Consider the following 18,521-nt stretch of genomic DNA (forward strand, 5'->3'; position numbering starts at 1 on the left):
GCCTAGATGAAATTGGGTAAATCTTCTCTGGATTTCAGATGTTACATTATTTACTTTAAGATAGATAAAGGGGGCTGGAGAGATGACGGCTCAGCAATTAAGAGCATGTACTGTTCTTACATGGACCTGAGTGGGTGGCACACAGCTCCAAGTTCCAGACCCAGGGGATGTCTCTGGCCTCTGCAGGATCCTGCGATTCATGCAGATACTCACAAAACTATAGTTAAATTAAAATCTTAAAACATTTGTAAAGGCTAGATGTTTCCTAGCTTCCTAACCACAAGTTTTACCTAATATTCCTGAGAAGGTTAGACCGAATACAGTGATTGAAGGTAAGGCGCTATTAAAGGACATTACTGAGGCAGTTTTGGCTCTCCAGCCGCAAGACTCTTTCTCCAAAGCAGGATGTGCTAGTCAGTCAATGTCACATATCCTGCAATATCTTTAATACAGATATGGCTTCTTGGAGAACTTTAGTTCCGCAGCCTCCTGATAGTCTCTGTGGGCTCAGTTTTTCGAAGCTCCAAGAAATTGGTAAATTGGTGATTCCAAAACACGGATGCACACAGCCCACTTATACTTAATTCTTAAGGAGAAGCACGTGTAATTAGGACCAATATCACAGAAAAGGGTAGCTATTGAACAAACCATCGCTCCTAGGTCCTTGCAGTGAATGGAGCCAGAAGCCAGAGATCAAGTGTGTGTGTGTGTGTGTGTGTGTGTGTGTGTGTGTGTGAGAGAGAGAGAGAGAGAGAGAGAGAGAGAGAGAGAGAGACAGAGACAGAGACAGAGACAGACAGAGAGACAGAGAGATAGTATAGTCTAGGGTAAGGAGGTAGGGCAGAGGGGGCAGTCGGGTGTGTGTGTGTGTGTGTGTGTGTGTGTGTGTGTGTGTGTGTGTGTGTGAGGGTAAGGAGGTAGGGCAGAGGGGGCAGTCGGGTGTGTGTGTGTGTGTGTGTGTGTGTGTTTTTGTATAGTCTGGGGTAAGGAGGTAGGACAGAGAGGACAGTCATTCCGGGGTCAGAGGGTTCCCAGCAGTGGTGAAAGAGCTGGCTGTGGTGACCAGCACGAGTGGGTGAGCGATGGTTGGCGCGGACCTCTGCCCAGAACCGCGCCCAGTAGGTCAGCCCGGGGCGGCCCAGCGCGGCGGGCGGAGGCGGAGACGGAGGCCGAGCGGCCAGCAAGCGGGTGCGCCCGGCTTCGTCGCGCGGCGACGGCGGCCATGGCTGGAAGCGAGCCCCGCGGAGCCGGCTCGCCGCCGCCCGCCAGCGACTGGGGCCGCCTGGAGGCCGCCATCCTGAGCGGCTGGAGGACCTTCTGGCACTCGGTGGGCAAGGAGCGGGCGGCGCGGACGGTCTCCCGGGAGGAGTCGGAGGAGGAGACCAGCGCGCTGACGCGGCTGCCGGTAAGCCAGCCCAGAGCGCAGGCCAGCCACTTCCGGGTGTGTGCTCGCCTGGAACGACAGTGCCCGGAGTCGCCTGGACGTTGACTCTTGTTTGTGCCCCAGCCAGCCAGGGTCGCCCCACGTCTCTCACTAGTGACCAGCGAGATCGCCCACAGATTGTCAGCGGTCCAAACAGGAGATGTGGAAATCTGTTTTAGGGAAATGGGTTAGCTTGGGAAAGCATCCCACTGTCTCTGTTCTTTTTTTTTTTCATAATTCCTTATTATTTATTTTCCTCTTACAAAAGACAACTTGGACAAATAAATATAAAATGGTATATGTCATATTTAGAAATGGCCAAAGACACATTTTCTTGGTATTCCTCACCAGAATACACTAATAAAATGTTCAGAAACACATTCATCTTTCCTACCACCCACTTTTTTTGTCTTAAAAAAAGTCAATTCTTTTACTTTTCCACAATTTTTAACAATGAATTATCAAAATAAGTGATCGAACACTACTCAGAGACAAAGATTTTTAAATGAAAAGTTTTAAAAATACATGTGTGTACACACACAATATGATGTTGCACAGAAACTCGAACTAATGAATAATAGAAGATTAATTTCCTAGGTAGCATGTCACAATTCTCCCGAAGTGTGAATAACCACCAGAAAGCCCAAAGCCAAGAGCCAACATAGTAAATCAACATGCAGTCAGAATCCTATGAGAGTCACATCAGGGCTCAGCGGTGGAGTTGACAATTCAGTCTCTTCACAGTGGGAGACGATGCTTCCTGATGGATGTAGGTCATGTTCCCTCCTGAGACACAGATACATCACTGCTGCTGAGGTCACAATTTGGGACAATTTAGGAATCCAAATTTAGCTCGAGCATGTATCTCCAGTAGGAAATTGAAGACAGACAGTATAAATGGGAGTTCAGTGGAACCTGCCTGCAGAGCTCTTTTATTTCCCTTTAAGGCTACAGAAAATCTGACCATATGCAAGGAAATTAATTCTCATCATAAAAATATCCCTACAGTAGCCAAGCCGTCCAGTCAGGTTCCACATGGAGTATGCTGTACTGCATTCTATTCCGAGGGCGTATTTTGTGAGTCCGCAGTGTTAGGATCAATTCTTTCTGGAAATATTAGCTGCTTCCTTAATTGGTAACTATTGTGATATTTCGTTAGGTTCCGTGAAGAGGGAAGGTGGAACATGCATTAAATTGCAATTTTGCTCTCTCGTGGTGTATATTCTCGTAACATGTAGGTCTTGTCAGAAAAATTTCCACTTGATAACACGTTTATTCTGAGAGAGAAATTATTCATTGGTATATCAAAATACCCACAGAAAGAAAAATATGGAAGTTGTTATTTTGCCTGAAAGACGAGGCCTTGAACTTTCAAGAATGTTTCATAGGTGTTAGGAATGAAAACGTTGAGTTTTGATTTTTCTCTGGGTGAAGGAAGACAAGACTTGGTAGTATGAAGAAGGGCTCGCTCGGTTGCCCTTTAAGAGAGCAATTCCTTGTTGATTATCTCAGCTGTGCTCCTTTTCTTACGCGTGCGCGGTCGCCTCTCTTTCAGATTGATGTGCAGCTGTATATCTTGTCCTTTCTTTCACCCCATGATCTGTGCCAGTTGGGAAGTACAGACCGTTACTGGAATGAAACCGTAAGAGACCCAATCCTCTGGAGATATTTTCTCTTGCGGGACCTCCCTTCTTGGTCTTCTGTTGATTGGAAGTCACTTCCGGATCTAGAGATCTTAAAAAAGCCTATATCTGAGGTCACCAACAGCACCTGTTTTGATTACATGAAGGTGTAAGTATCAATTTCCGTGAATTAGCAGGAGATGGTAAATTTTACACTAAAATAGTCCACGCTAGTTCTAACACTGCTACTAATTTGTTGCATGGAATTTGTCTAAATGGCCCCTTTAAAAAAGTTATGGGTTTGAGGTAATTGACTTTTTTCATAAGACTCTTACAGCTTTAACCTTTTGTGTTATTTCCCTGTGGTGACCAACCAGTTTTCAATTAATATTATGTGATACAGTTGGCAAAAAATAAGACATTTCTTAAAATTCTCATAATCTTTCTAATATGTTTTGTTTTGTTAAATTATAAATGCTTATAAATGCCATAACCAGAGAAGGAATGTCCAGAGATCAGAAAACAATTCTGTTTGACTGGGAAGAAAACCATTTTTGAGACATTTTTTTAAAAATTACTATTATTTATTGTGTGTTTGTGTGGGTAGACACACACATGCTATGGTACTTATGGAGGTCAGAGGATGACCTTTGGGAGTCCATCCTCTCTTTCCACCAAATGGGTCCCTGGGATCAAACTCAGAACATCAGTCTTGGTGACATTTACCTGCTAAGCTGTCTAAGCTTCTTTTTTTTTTCTTTTTTTTTCATTAAAAATTTCCACCTCCTCCCCACCTCCCATTTCCCTCCCCCTCCCCCCAATTCCCCTTCCCTCCCTTTCCAGTCCAAAGAGCAGTCAGGGTTCCCTGCCCTGTGGGAAGTCCAAGGTCCTCCCCGGTCCATCCAGGTCTAGGAAGGTGTGCATCCAAACAGACTAGGCTCCCACAAAGCCAGTACATGCAGTAGGGTCAAAACCCAGTGCCATTGTTCTTGGCTTCTCAGTCAGCCCTCATTGTCAGCCACGTTCAGAGAGTCTGTTTTGATCACATGCTACATCAGTCCCAGACCAGTTGGCCTTGGTGAACTCCCCATTAGATCAGCCCCACTGTCTCAGTGGGTGGGTGCACCCCTCGCGGTCCTGACTTCCTTGCTCATGTTCTCTCTCCTTCTGCTCCTCATTTGGACTTTGGGAACTCAGTCCAGTGCTCCAATGTGGGTCTCTGTCTATATCTCCATCCATCGCCAGATGAAGGTTCTATGGTGATATGCAAGATATTCATCAGTATGGCTATAGGATAGGGTCATTTCAGGTGCCCTATCCTCAGCTGCCCAAGGAACAAGTTGGCGCTGTTGTTCTCCCTGTCATGGCTTCTTTCACGTGGTTTTTATTTTGCTAATTTTCAATGAGGTCTATTTGGGTGCCTTTGTATATTTATTTAGTATTTTGAATGAACTGTTGCTTTGGAGACTATGAAAGGAGTGTTTAAGAAGTTTGATCTTAGTAGCTTTAGTGATATTTTAAAATTTCTGGGATTTAACACTAAATATCTGTAGTCCATCCTTATTGTGGGGACTCTCGATCTTAACATTAGTGACATTTGGAGCAATTGTAGGGGACGATCCTGGAAACTGTAGAATGTATGGCTGCATCTCCAGTTCTGCTAAGTAGGTGCTGGTAGCACAGCCTCCTCTTCCCCAGATGTGAAGATAAAGTTGTCCAAACATGGCCACATACTCTAGGATGAGAGATAAAAATCTTTCTCAGGAAGAGACAGTTACTCTTCTATATAATTAGTTTCCGCTATTCAGACAAATATTGGTGTTTCATGAAAGAAACTAAATAAAAGATAAGAAGGTAAAGAACATCTTCCTCGGGGAGGGTTCTGTAGCTTCGTGATTCCTCCCACTCTCTAGCTCTTCGTGTTCTTCCCTGCCACGGCACTCTGCATACATGTTACAATCGTGCCTCTCACCAACTGTCTGGGAGGGTTGAAACTATAATCTCGATATTACTATGCCTTGCAAGGACTCTGTAAGTGATATATTCTCAAATGAACAAAAGTTAAATGTTTTCTGTTTTATCTTCTAAGTCTGACAATTTTCTGCAGCTATAAAATGTGCTGTCCGTATACGAGAAGAGCCTCGAAAGCCAGCCGTCCTGTGTACGGAGCTGTTACCTCCTTCTTACACTCATTGATCATTCAGAACGAACCCCGATTTGCTATGTTTGGACCAGGTTTGGAAGAACTGAACACATCATTGGTGTTGAGTTTGATGTCCTCTGAGGAACTCCGCCCTACGGCTGGTCTGCCTCATAGGCAGATTGATGGTAATTTAGTTTTCATGTTAATGTATAATACGTAGTAATTCTAGCACTAGGAGCTTGATGTTAGTGCTAAAGGAGGGGCATTTCTAAAATTAAATCTTGGAATTTTATCTAGAAATTGTAATTAAATCTAGAAATTGGTGGACGCACTCCCTGGTCCCACTGGAAAAAATTAATATAAGAAGTATATTTTTCTTAATTTCTCAAACTTGTATAACTTAGAATTTAATATGTTAAAATAAGTTATTGTGTTTTAACAGTCCATATCGTGTTTACAATAAGAACAATTTGTCAAGAAAAGCCATTGAACATCTGTTTGCCAATTATTTTTTATACATGTTGGGATTTTTTAAAAAAAGAACTGTATTATTACCTCCCTTCCACAGGAAAAAAAACAACAAAAACAAACAAATAAACAGAAAACAACCCACAAAACAGTATGTGACCTTTGGTAAGGTGAGCAAGTGTTATAAACAGGAGTAGCGATGCAATGTAAGGTGTGTTCTACTCACTATATGGCAAAGATTCAGAGATTTAGAACAAATCTTGGTTCTCCATGGAGACAGTGGCTCTAAGTGAGGCTACAGACACAAGTGCTGAGGTAATTAGAATATGATCAGTTAGTTTCTGAACAGAAACATAAGAATCAAAGAAGGCTGCGCATTGAAGAAGATGCCAGCGAAGACTCACCAGTATTAGCTGCATTGTTCTCTTAAAACAAGAAGGCTAAAAGCACAAAGTTCTGAAGTGTCTATAAATCTACCAGAGCTAGGTAACCACCACCAAAAAACACTTGGGAAGCATAAGTATGTGGGAGCTGCTGAAGAAATTTCATCAGAGGGCTGAGGGGATCAAGATTTCACTTTAGAAAAGTTTACTCTGACTCCTGAGTAAAAAACTGGTTAGAAGGGCCTAAAGAAACTGCTATAATCTACGATTAAAATATATATGAAAGGAGTCATTGGATGAAAAAGAATGAATTGAGGATGAAAATTGATGCAATTAACTGTTCTTAATGATTATGTAGTAAAGATAGCAGATTTTTGTCTTCTGGTTTCTGTTGGGTTTAAAGTCATTCACTAGGGTAAGGAATAACCAGAGCTTGCTTTCTTTCTTTCTTTCTTTCTTTCTTCCTTTCTTTCTTTCTTCTTTTTGGTTTTCTGAGTGGCTATTGCTTTTGGTGGCAGGAGCTAGAGATCTTGTCAGTTTTATTTTTACTTGTATCTGTAATGACAGACATATCATAGGTTCCACACTATGGTGGTTTGAGTGAGCATGGCCTCCACAGGCTCATGTATTTGAATGCTTGGCTCCCAGTTGGTATAATTGTTCGGTAAGAATTAAGAGATGTGGCTCTTTTTTGAGGAGGTGCATCACTAAGGGAGGGTTTTGAGGTCTCAAAAGCTCTCACACTGATGGAGGAAGGTCATTGGCTAATAAAGGAACTGCCCTGGCCCATTTTATTGGTTAGAAGATAGGTGGGAGGAGAAAACAGAATAGGACGCTGGGAGGAAGAGGAAGTGAGCGCAGAGACTCCACAGCTCTGCTCTCCGGAGCAGACGCCTGAGAGAGACGCCATGCCCCGCTCCGGGCATGAAGCTCCGACCCAGGATGGACTAGGCTAGAATCTTCCCGGTAAGACCGGTTCTCACAGATTATTAGAGATGGGTTGATCGGGATGTGAGAATTAGCCAGTAAGGGCTAGGGCTAAAGGGCCAAGCAGTGATTAAATGAATACAATTTGTGTGTTGTTATTTCGGGGCATAAGCTAGCCGAGCGGGCGGCTGGGGTGCTGGGGAAGCAGCCCCGCCACCCTTATTACTACTTCATATGGCGCCCAACATGATGGACTAAACCCACTTAAAAAACCTGAGAAGGCTTAAAAATAAGGGAGAGAGAGTTTAACACAGATTTTTGCTGTTTGTTGGTGGCGTGCTGTAGAGAGATTTCCTGATTCGGCAACAGTAGCAGAAAAAAAAAATGCTGTGTCATTTTAAAGCGTGACTTCCTGGGGCTGTGCCGCCATTGTGATCTCTGTCTGACTCCTGCGGGAGACAGAGCTTTTGAATAGAGCATTTGGAGTAAAGGGCTATGATTTGTTTGATGGCAACTAGACTCGCTGTGTTCTCGGGTCTGCTCTGCTTGTTAGAGGCAAGCAAGCACCTCATCTAAGAGAAGCTTCCTGACTCAGCTTTAGCTGCAAAACCCTGCAGCTCATTAAGAGTTCCTGCCACGAAACACTTAAACGGTGTTGACGAAAAGCTGAACACATGCTTTTCGGTTTTCAGCTATAGCAGGAAAAAAGCTGCGCCGTTTAAAAATGCCGGCTTTCTGGAGCCATCCTGCCAGGGCAAACTCTGACTGTTTGAGGCAGGAGGGCCGGCTACCTAGAGAGGACTTGAGTGTTGTCTGTTGTAGCTCACTTGCTGGCAGGGACCTTGAAATGCCATACAGTTGTTGCATTAAACATGGCTACAGCCTGTATATCCGTCATGAGGCTGGAAAGCTAAGGAATGGACTGGATCTAGCTGGCAAAGCCACGCCTTTAATCCTACTGATATTGCTTGGTAAATTAAAGATTCATGTGGTCAGAAAAAGAGAGATATACAGTAAAGAGAGATTCAAAGACAGAGAAAATTTCTGAATGGTTTAAAGTGTGTTAAAAATATATGCAGACTAAAAGTTGAAGTTCTTAAAGTAAAAAACAAAAAAAAAGGAAGAGAGTTGTTGTGTGTGGTAGCACACGCCTTTAATCCCAGTGCCTAGAAGGCAGAGACAAACAGATCTCTGTGAGTTCAAGGTGTAGTAGTGTACACCTTTAATCCTGAATGCCTGGGAGGCAGAGACGGGCGGATCTCTGAGAGTTCAAAGCCTGGTTTACAGAGTTACTTCAGGTCAAAGATACAGAGAACCTGTCTCAAAAAGCAAAAAGTTAAAAGTAAAAATAAACGAAATAGAGGTTAAAACAAAGCTGTACAAAGATGAAAAATACACAGAGAATCTTGATACTGTATGCTATTATGCTCTCTTTGAATTATTTAAATGCTGAGGAAGGAGCAACAGATGCTAAAAGATATTTGTTTATAAATGCTGCTGAACTAATCCAACATAGATATCTTAAATTTGGATCTAAGGATATGATACTTTGGAAAGGAGTTTCTTATTTTGTTTTCACAGAGGATGAGACGCTGTTCATTTCTTCTATTCCGATTTGGTATGATGGACCACGTCCTCCTGAATGGTTCCTGTGCACGCCTTCAGAAAATTGCTTCGCTCAACTGCCAACTGAGATAAAACTAGCACACAGGTTATACCATGAAAGACCTAATTAACGACGCCCCCATTCAGCAGGAAGCAGTTTGGAGAGAAATAACTGCGCCCATATTCCCAAAAAATGTTTATAAATGTTCTTTTACATTTAAAGGGGGATATGATATAGGTATGAATAATTTGCATTAGTATAGATTTTGCTTTATTGACAGAGATTTAAGGTCAATTTTGTTATATGTATATGTATTTCTGATATTGATTAAGGTGTTGTGATTGTGTAGTTCATTATTAAAATGTAATGTATAATTAGTAAATATAGGTTGTTGATGGATAATCATAAATAATAGTCAAGTTTGTAGTCATGTTAGTTAAGATTTTCTAGATGTGCATAGATATATCTTAGATAGGCATTCTTCATATCTTTCAAAGATTATAGAATATGGCATTTTAAATGTTTTAATAACTTAGGACTTTTCATGACAATGAGACACTCTGCTCCTGGCAGCACCAATGTACTTCAAGAGGAAGATGGGCATCGAAGAGGCACCTTATGGAGTTTGATAGCCATTTGGGCAAGAAACTGCTCTTGCCTGGACTATTGCATAAACTGGACACAGAGAACCCGCAGAGAGAGGACTACTGAACTTGCCTAACGTGAGATGATCTTTCGGGGTTCCTGATTCATTTTGAAAGAGTCTGCGAGATATTCTGCAGGACACAACAGATAGTGACTGAACTGACTTTGAATTTTCCTGCTTTATGGAAATGTCTGCTGGATACCATGGGCCTGAAGGCTGAAGATGGATGCCCCAACGGTACAAAAGAACTTTGGGTGACTGTCTAGGCAGCGAGATGTCTTTGTCATTTCTAGAGTTTGAAGTTTCTTAGTTCTTGTTTACTTAGGCAATATTATATCTTTCTGGAGTCTTTGATGGAGTTAAGAATAGTTAGTTATAGTTTTCTTTAGTTATGATAAAGATTATTGTAACTTTTACTTGATAACTGTTTGGTTATATGTAATTTTGCTATGTTAAAGTTAAAGCCATTTTTGTTTAAACCGAAAAAGGGGAAATGATGGAGGAAGGTCATTGGCTAATAAAGGAACTGCCCTGGCCCATTTTATTGGTTAGAAGATAGGTGGGAGGAGAAAACAGAATAGGACGCTGGGAGGAAGAGGAAGTGAGCGCAGAGACTCCACAGCTCTGCTCTCCGGAGCAGACGCCTGAGAGAGACGCCATGCCCCGCTCCGGGCATGAAGCTCCGACCCAGGATGGACTAGGCTAGAATCTTCCCGGTAAGACCGGTTCTCACAGATTATTAGAGATGGGTTGATCGGGATGTGAGAATTAGCCAGTAAGGGCTAGGGCTAAAGGGCCAAGCAGTGATTAAATGAATACAATTTGTGTGTTGTTATTTCGGGGCATAAGCTAGCCGAGCGGGCGGCTGGGGTGCTGGGGAAGCAGCCCCGCCACCCTTATTACTACTTCATCACACCATTCCTAGTTAGCCCTCCCTCTGCCTTGTGCTTGTGGCTCAGATGTCAGCTCTCAGCAGCTGCTACAGCCTGCCTGTTGCTAGGATCATTTCAATGATGGGCACAGACTCTAACCGTTTGGAATCATGAGCCCCGCCCCCCAAATTAAGTGCTTTCTTTTAATTTTATTTTATTTTGTATGGTTTTTCGAGACAGGGTTTCTTTGTAGCTTTGGAACCTGTCCTGGAACTACCTCTTATAGACCAGGCTGGTTTTGAACACACAGAGATCCGCCTGCTTCTGCCTTCTGAGTGCTGGGATTAAAGGCATGCACCACCACAACCCATCTTTAAGTGCTTTCTTTTATAAGTTACCTTAGTCATGGTGTTTTGTCATAGCAGTAGAAAAGTAGCTAACACACACACACACACACACACGTTAAATAAATGGCTTACAGATTATATGTCCAGATCAGAGCAAGATCTGAAGAAATTAACATTTTGGAGCCATAGACGGTTCAGGTTCCCATGGACTTGGAAGTTTAGGAGGCTAGAGAGAAAGATAGTGACCTGAATGTCCGAAGTCTGAAATAGGGGAAGGGATGACCATGATGGCAAGGTTGCAGATGAAGAGACTGCTCTCCAGCTGAACGGTGTCTTTTTCAGATGGAACTATTCCAGATGGTTCTTGAGTAATGGTTTAGACAAGTCATTGTAAGTAGAGAGATCAGCCCACTTCTTCACTATAGGATATGAGGAAATAAGCAATTTTGATAACTGGGAGTCCATGGCAAGACAAGTATTACCTAAGGCAGGCCAGTTTCAGGCAACCCTTCAGAAAAAGTCAGAAGATACGAGGAAAGTCTACAGTTGTGAAATGGCAATTACATTCTCTTTACAGTGACTTAAGTGATTGCTTGAAAATGCCAGTCTATGGCAGAGAAGAATATTGGTTGAATAATAAGTTGGATTCCAGTGTTGAATGGATAATTTCTGGAAATTAAACTGGTAAAAACAAAGCAGAAATGTCTGGTTCTCTTTCCATGTACTTTTTGTGGAATAACATGGCTGGAGGCTAGAGGATCATGTGACTTGGGATAGTTATATTTTAAATAGTATTCACAAGTCCAAATCTATACAAGTTATGCTTAGAACGAAGTGATGTAACATACCTTATTTAAGTAGAAGTCAAGAGTTTGGGGATGAAAGACTGGAGTAGTCTCCAATGAGTTAAGTGGGAACAGACGATGTCAATTTGTTTGTATATCTGGAGGCCCATGGCTTTGTAGAGAAGAGAAACCCTTATGTAAGTAAGTATTAAGTAAGGTATCTACTGTTGCAGGAAAGGCTAGTTAAAGCAAGAGAATTTAGAGGACTGGTTGAAAGAAATTACAGGTTGTTAATTTTTACTAAAAGGAGAATGGCCACAGAGAGAAGTGGACAGATGGGAGGGGACAAGTTTCTAGCAAGAACTAGAGCTATGGAACCAGGATGTTTCCAGGGGGCCAAAAAATACATTGATCATTAACAAAACTCCCACCATCAACAAAACAGAAGAGGCTAAGAAAGGGGTAGCAACTGTTGGGTGACTCAGACACACAGCAGAAAGAAGCCAATAGTTAGCAACCTAAGGGTATCAAATATTAGATCTCAGGCAACCCTCACAGGAATCCCTAGGAAGTAGAGGTTATTTCATTTTCGTGGCAAGTTTAGGATTCTAATCCGCACTGCTCTAATTCCAAATTTCAGCATCTGCTGTTCTGGCTCAGTTTCTCCGGCTTTTCTAATGCTCCACCTCATGTTTGTGAACAGTTTCTCAGACAGGAAGAAGGGGGTCTCCACTGAATATATACATGGGCCATAAGACCAGTGGAAATGTAAACTATGAATAGGAGTCATGTTGAGGATAAATAGAAGTAGTTGCCATGCCCCAGCTGCTACTGTGATGCTTGTCATGTTGCCTGGAGACTGGAAAGTCAGGATGCGCTCAGTGCGCTCTGTATCTGTGCTGCCAAAGTTCATACAACTTGCTCTCCTCATCACAAGCATGGCAGTTTATTCCAAAGTTGCATGTAACTTGCTACTTTTCCCCCCTTTGCCCCTTTTGATTTCACTGCATAATCTTTCAGCGGAATTTTTAAGTGTTTTTTTATTATTGGCTTGTTTGTATAACCAACTTTCTCATGTAGGTATTGGATCTGGAGTCAATTTTCAGTTGAGCAATCAGCATAAATTCAATATCCTGATATTATATTCGACTACCAGGTAAGGCTGCCTGAAACATCAGCAGCGGAACATCTATTGCAGAGGGATGGAACCTGTTTCATATCTTTTTTTCTTATATACGTGTATATTTTCTTCTTGCAGGAAGGAGAGAGACAGGGCAAGGGAAGAGCACACAAGCACCGTTAACAAGATGTTCAGCCTACAGAGTGAAGGCAATGAACAAGGAAGCCGCTACAGTGTGATTCCACAGATTCAGAAGGTGTGTGAAGTTGTAGATGGTTTCATCTATGTGGCAAACGGCGAAGCTCATAAGCGTAAGCATTCTTATATTTCTTCTCCAAGGTACAGCATTCTTTGCAAAATAAATAATCATAGTTTTACAGCATCACAATACCACAATAGTTAGATGTTACCACTGTGATTTTCTGGCCATTACTGTCACTAGTGTTAGTGTTAGGACTACATGGGAACTTCCTAGCATGCCACACTGTGATCCATAGATTTTGCCCATTATCTAGGATGTCTGGTTTCTGTAAGCACCACAGAGTCCTGATATGTGCCTAAGCTTGATTCAGCACGTTTTTATATAGCCGACATTTTAAAATTACTGATGCTTTCTCTGCCTCTGATATATTCAAATAATTTACGTAGATAACTGAAAATGTATTGGTTTATTCTTACCCATACTGTAAAGAGGTGTGGAGATAGAATGTTAGTTGTGTAGATTAAAGTTAACTAAATCAGTGGGTTCATAACACTCTCCATATACTCTGAATAATTGTCGCTGACATTGTTTTGGTATGACATTGCTGTCATTGAATCTTGAATCAGTATTATAACTTGCTCCCAATCCTCTGTGTACAAGATAAATATAACTATAAATAAACGATTTAGTATGCATATTGCTTGTATATAATATGCACATGATACAAATGTCATAGTTATTTAATGTGTTGATTTTAATTTACAATGAATTTATTTCTCTGCCAATCTGTTAAGTCCTGGAGGAAATTATACTTAGAAATCCTGGATAAATTATTCATAAGAAAATAATGAATTATTATCTGTATTATAGGGCTATCTGTAAAAGGAAAAATTAGAAGCAGAATAAAAGGTAGATCGATTTGTTCATCAAACAGTAGCTGTAGAGGTCAGACGCTGTATTTGTGGGTGGAGATATGATGAGAGCTACAACTGATAGAGAACATGCTTTCATCTCGTCTTCCAGATTGGTCCCAATAGGCCCCTGTAAAATAGTAGAAAAAGTAGGGTGTTAACCTGGTTCATAACTGAGGCCTCAGACTCAGTCCCAAGCATTGTAGCTGGAGGTCTTTTCCCTGTCCTGTCTGGTGCCGCTGGATCAGTTCTTCTCCCGCCCACCAGTCCAATCACTCAGAGGCTTGATATTAACTGTAATTGCCTGGCCAATGGCTCAGGCTTCTTACTGACTGGCTCTTATATATAAATTAACTCGTTTCTAATAGTCTGTGTATCGCCTCATGCTCTGTGGCTCACCGGTAATGTTCTGGCATCTTACTCCTCCAGCGACTGCTGGCATCTCCCCGACTCCACTTTCTTTCTCCCTGTCTCTCTGCTAGGATTTCCATTCTAGCTATACCCTCCCTGCCATAGGCCAAAACAGCTTCTTTATTAACCAATGGTCATACAACATATTCACAGAATACAGAGAGGGGCATCCCACACCAAGCCATGATAGATAATAACAAATAAATGAAAACATAGAATACAAAAATAATCTATACCTACTTACTGAATTTTTTCCATAAAGCTTAGCTAGATTTTCCTTATGAGCTTAGTGGTAGGATAGGAGACCTTTGGTCTTTCATGAAAGAGGCATGTCTTGATCTGCTGCTATTCCGGTGAGAGGAGCCCTATTTTCTATATCTTTTTCTCAAATGAAGCCATAGCTTTCTATCAACAGTGATAGGATGAGAAATTGCCCCTGCCGCTTTTCCGGCAGAGACTGACTGCTCCTGAGGGAAGTGTAGAAACAAATGCTTTTCGCCTGAGCACAGAGGTAGGAATTGAGTTTGAAGCAAGTATTCTTTTGTTTTCTGATCCTGTGGAGGGGAAGGATGTTTTCATAGAATACCTTTCTACCAGTACAGGGCATAATTCTGTAGTCACCAAGAACACTTCCACTGTTCATGCTCAGGGGCATCCCCTCCTAAGACTGAAACTGGTGTGTAAAATCTGAGCCTGGACATCACTATGTTGCCTGGGCTGGCCTTGAACTTATGACATTTACTCTGCCTCGTTCTCCTGATTGCGAGTATTACAAGTGTATCATACCTATCATACCTAACTGCAGGGCATTTGAATCCTCTGTGTTGACACTAACTATAGCAATAGAGGGCAAATCCACCAGCGACGGACTAGTTTGACTCTAACCAATATGTTAATGATCCAACAGTCAAAGGAACATGCCTGCTTCTAAGAGTCTGTCCTCTTTATCTCCATCTGTAACTGCTTTTCTAAATAAAATGCCTAGCGTTAAATCTGAAAGTTCTTAGGCAGAAAAAGAAAGAAACAGTGGCTTGTATCTATTGTCTAAGATTCTTGGCAAGCTGATATAGGAGAATGGCCTGGGATTTTGTTTACCACGTGCTGTGGTATTTCTTTATGGCATTATAAAAATTCTATCTAATTTGAAAGACAGTTTAATATAATTTTTTGGCAGAATAATAAATAAATCTCAGAAATAAAGACAGCTTATTATGTTTAAATCCTGGTAAAAAATTTAATTCCTTTGTGTGCTATTTTTAAGTATAATTATTTTTAGAGTGATACAAATTGCATATTTTAACTTAAATTCCTTAGGACATGAATGGCAAGATGAATTTTCTCGTATTATGGCCATGACAGATCCAGCTTTTGGATCTTCAGGAAGACCACTGCTGGTTTTATCTTGTACTTCTCAAGCGGATGTAAAAAGAATGCCCTGTTTTTATTTAGCTCATGAGCTGCGTCTCAGCCTTCTAAACCACCCGTGGATGGTAAGGTCCTAACTGCTTTGATGACAAAGAATTGATTTTTAGTGTACTTTCTATGATACGTATTTATTTATACAGGTGTACATGTTGCTTGCATGTATGTGTCTTTTTGAGCTTTCTTTTATGGTAACAAAATAGCTAAGACAATAACTTAAAAAGGGAAAAAGGCATATATTCTCTCAGTTTTTTTTATTTTATTTTTTATAAGGTAGCAGTGAAAATGATTTTATGGTTGGGGAGGGGATCACCAAAATCACCATCTTAAAGTGTTGCAGCATTGGGAAGGTTGAGAGCCACTGGTCTAGAGCCTTGGTTGGTTGGCACTGTTGCTTTCCTCCCCACCCTCCTAATGTTGCTCCGAGTTTGCATTCCAGCCTTACTATGTTTTTTTTTTTTTTTCAGTTTTGCTCAGTCAGCAATGACTACAATCCAAACCTTTGGGCTATAAAATCGCCACTCTGGACAGCTGGCTACTATTTCAGAACAGCTGCTCATAGATGGGCAAAAAGTCAGTATGAGCTCAGGTGCCCACGGGGGCATTTTCAGAGACCCTAGAGGAAGAATATATCTATGACTTTCCCCCAGTATAGGTTGCTATGTGTGACCTACTGTATAGCAACCTATTCTCTCAGTTTTTAATGTTTTAGTTCACAATCAGTTGACCGTCTTGATTCTGAGGCTGTGAAAGGCAGATCATCATACTATGAACACGTGATAGAGGAAACCTCTGTCTTAGAGCAAAAGAGGAAGAGAAAGAGGATGGGACTGAGTCCCAGGATGACCTTCAAGGAACATCCCAAGTGACCTCCCAGAAGTAACCACTTCTTGAAAGTTCCACCACTCCCTAACAGCAGTGTGGGGTGGGGTCAAGTCTCTGACACTTAGAACTTTAGGGGACACAATTAGAATGATAGCGTTTGTTTTTTAAATGAACTGCCACTCTAAAATGATTTAAGGGCTTGATTGATGGGTGGTAATAAATTTGACTGGGTCACCTGTTCCTTACTCACCTCTCCTATTGTAGGAACAGTAAGACAATAACTGGGAGAGGTTGTAAGGACCTCCCTCCTGTTTTCTCAGCACCAGTGTGTATGCTTTAAGACTCTTAGGATGAGTAGCATTCCTCATGTTAAAATACAGGTCGTTGGGGATGAGAGTGTTGCTCAATGGTAAAGTACCTACCCAAAATACAGGAGACCCAAGGGTTTGGTGCCCACCACCACTATCATCTCATAGGCTAGTGCTTTAAAGTTTATTTGAATAATAAAATCTTTTTTTCATATGATAGTTGGCATGAAACTCCACAGATAAATTGTTTGTACTAGTCTCTATTGGTCAATTGTTTTTGTTTGAATCTATTACTACTACTACTACTACTACTACTACTACTACTACTACTACTACTACTACTTTTGAGTAATAATGTGTAGTTCTGGCTATCCTGGTACTTGCTATGTAGATCAGGCTAGTCTTGAACTCATAGATATCTACCTGCCTCTGCCTCTGCCTCCCAAGTGTTGGGGCTAAAGATCTTTTTTTCCCCAATCTAGCTAAAGGTGTGTTGATTCTAATTAAAATCCAGGACCAACTATTTGTCCTTTGTGATTTTAAAATCATGGTTTCATTTATTTCTACTGTTTTCTTGGTGTTTCTTCCCATCTCATAATATGGTGTTTGTTTTGCCCTGAACTCCTGAGATACATTGTTAGCACGTGTGTTTAAAATCTTATTTATTTACTGGGACTTGGGCCCCAAGTATGCCCCACTTCTGAAATTGTGTATGTGTGTGCGTGTGTGCATATTTTAATATAGGTATTTGTTGCTCCAACTTGCCTTTTTATACTGTGTTTGCTGTATCCCTTATATTTGGTAAATTTTTCCCATTTTTATTTGTCTTTCTAATTTATCCACTGGCTCATTGTTTGTTTAATAACATGTGAAGTCCATGTATTTTCCCATTTCTAACTTTTTGTTGTTATTTCTGTATTTAACCATAAAAATACATATTTTTTTCCACTTAATCATTACCATTGTTGAAGATTTTGTGGTCTAAAGTAATGTCCAATCTAAAGAATGGTTCCAATCTATGTTGGAGAAATGTATATATTCTCCAGCTTTTGGATAAAATGTTCTCTAAGGTCTTTTAGGTCCATTTGGGTCTAGTTAGCTTTGTAGTATGTCACATTCATTAGTTGACTGGTTAGGTTCATTAAAGAATGTTCTAGTGAATTTTGTTTTGTTTTGTTTTTCGAGACAAGGTTTCTCTGTAGCTTCAGGGCTGAGTTTTAGTTTTTAAAGAGGATCCTTTGGAGAAATGTGCTAGAAGCCTGTCCCTCCCATTTCTAGAGCTGAGTACTAGGAAATACGACACACACTGAAGTGGTTAGAAGACATTAGAGATCACTTATTTACATGACTGCTCCCAGTGATAGTGCTTGCGGAACTTAGTCTTTGTTCGGGTCACTTTATTTTAGCTCTTCAAAAAATAATATCTAGAGAAATGCCACTCATTAGGATTCTGGTTTGAACTGACAGCATCCTCTCTCGTCTGCTCACAGGTCCAGGATATGGAGGCTGAAACTCTGACGGGTTTTTTGAATGGCATTGAGTGGATTCTTGAGGAAGTAGAATCTAAGCGCGCAAAATGATGTTCCCTTTGGACCTTGGGAAGCCGCAGGGCAGGACTTAGGTGTTTCTCATCCATCCTGTTCCTGCCTTTCTGTAGGAGGGCTTCACACTGGACAGCTATAGATGCCATGGTTCTGACTCTACCATAAATCAGCTGCAAGTTTCAATCCTATTACTTTTCCCCAAAATGAACTCTCATATTTTTGATAACTTTTATATTTTCTGTCTTTTTGAAAATATTAAATTCTGAAAAACAAAAGCTGTGGTTCTCTCATTTCTCACAGTTTCTCTGTTTTGCCATTAAGTTTGCCCTGATGGCAAATAGCTTTTCATAGCATCTTTTCAGGGACTCGTTAACTGGTTATGGGGAAAAAGGTTTTAATCTATTCTCAATAGAGACACTAGTTATGAAAATTTCAGAACTGCATTAATATGGCCCAAACCCCTGTTCTTTTTTGAGAGAATAGAAAGAATATTATATTATATCTGTTATTGCTTCAGTGAAAATTAGTTTTTCCTGGAAGTTGTTGTGTTCAAATA

At 41.1% G+C, this 18,521-nt stretch overlaps 1 protein-coding gene across 1 annotated transcript; it reads left to right on the plus strand.

Annotated features, from left to right (window-relative positions):
* Window positions 1–1,048: 1,048 nt before the first annotated feature.
* On the plus strand, window positions 1,049–18,234 carry LOC121432999 (F-box only protein 4-like). The gene is made up of 7 exons (XM_041631219.1): window positions 1,049–1,405; window positions 2,979–3,214; window positions 5,153–5,373; window positions 12,303–12,378; window positions 12,481–12,653; window positions 15,181–15,356; window positions 17,912–18,234. Exons 1-7 carry the CDS (start codon window positions 1,223–1,225, stop codon window positions 17,999–18,001), a joined length of 1,155 nt encoding a protein of 384 aa, XP_041487153.1. The 5' UTR covers window positions 1,049–1,222; the 3' UTR covers window positions 18,002–18,234.
* The last annotated feature ends 287 nt before the right edge of the window (window positions 18,235–18,521 follow it).

This window comes from Microtus oregoni, unplaced genomic scaffold (assembly GCF_018167655.1).
Source record: "Microtus oregoni isolate MIOR12 unplaced genomic scaffold, Mior012 000036F_ref0000092, whole genome shotgun sequence".
Lineage (NCBI taxonomy): Eukaryota > Metazoa > Chordata > Mammalia > Rodentia > Cricetidae > Microtus > Microtus oregoni.

Bases quoted from the DNA above. Each gene is read 5' to 3' on its own strand.
- LOC121432999 (XM_041631219.1), top strand. From the start codon at position 1,223: ATGGCTGGAAGCGAGCCCCGCGGAGCCGGCTCGCCGCCGCCCGCCAGC. The intron at 3,215-5,152 runs GTAAGTATCAAT...AATTTTCTGCAG, and splicing joins TGTTTTGATTACATGAAGGT to CTATAAAATGTGCTGTCCGT. The intron at 5,374-12,302 runs GTAATTTAGTTT...TTTCTCATGTAG, and splicing joins GCCTCATAGGCAGATTGATG to GTATTGGATCTGGAGTCAAT.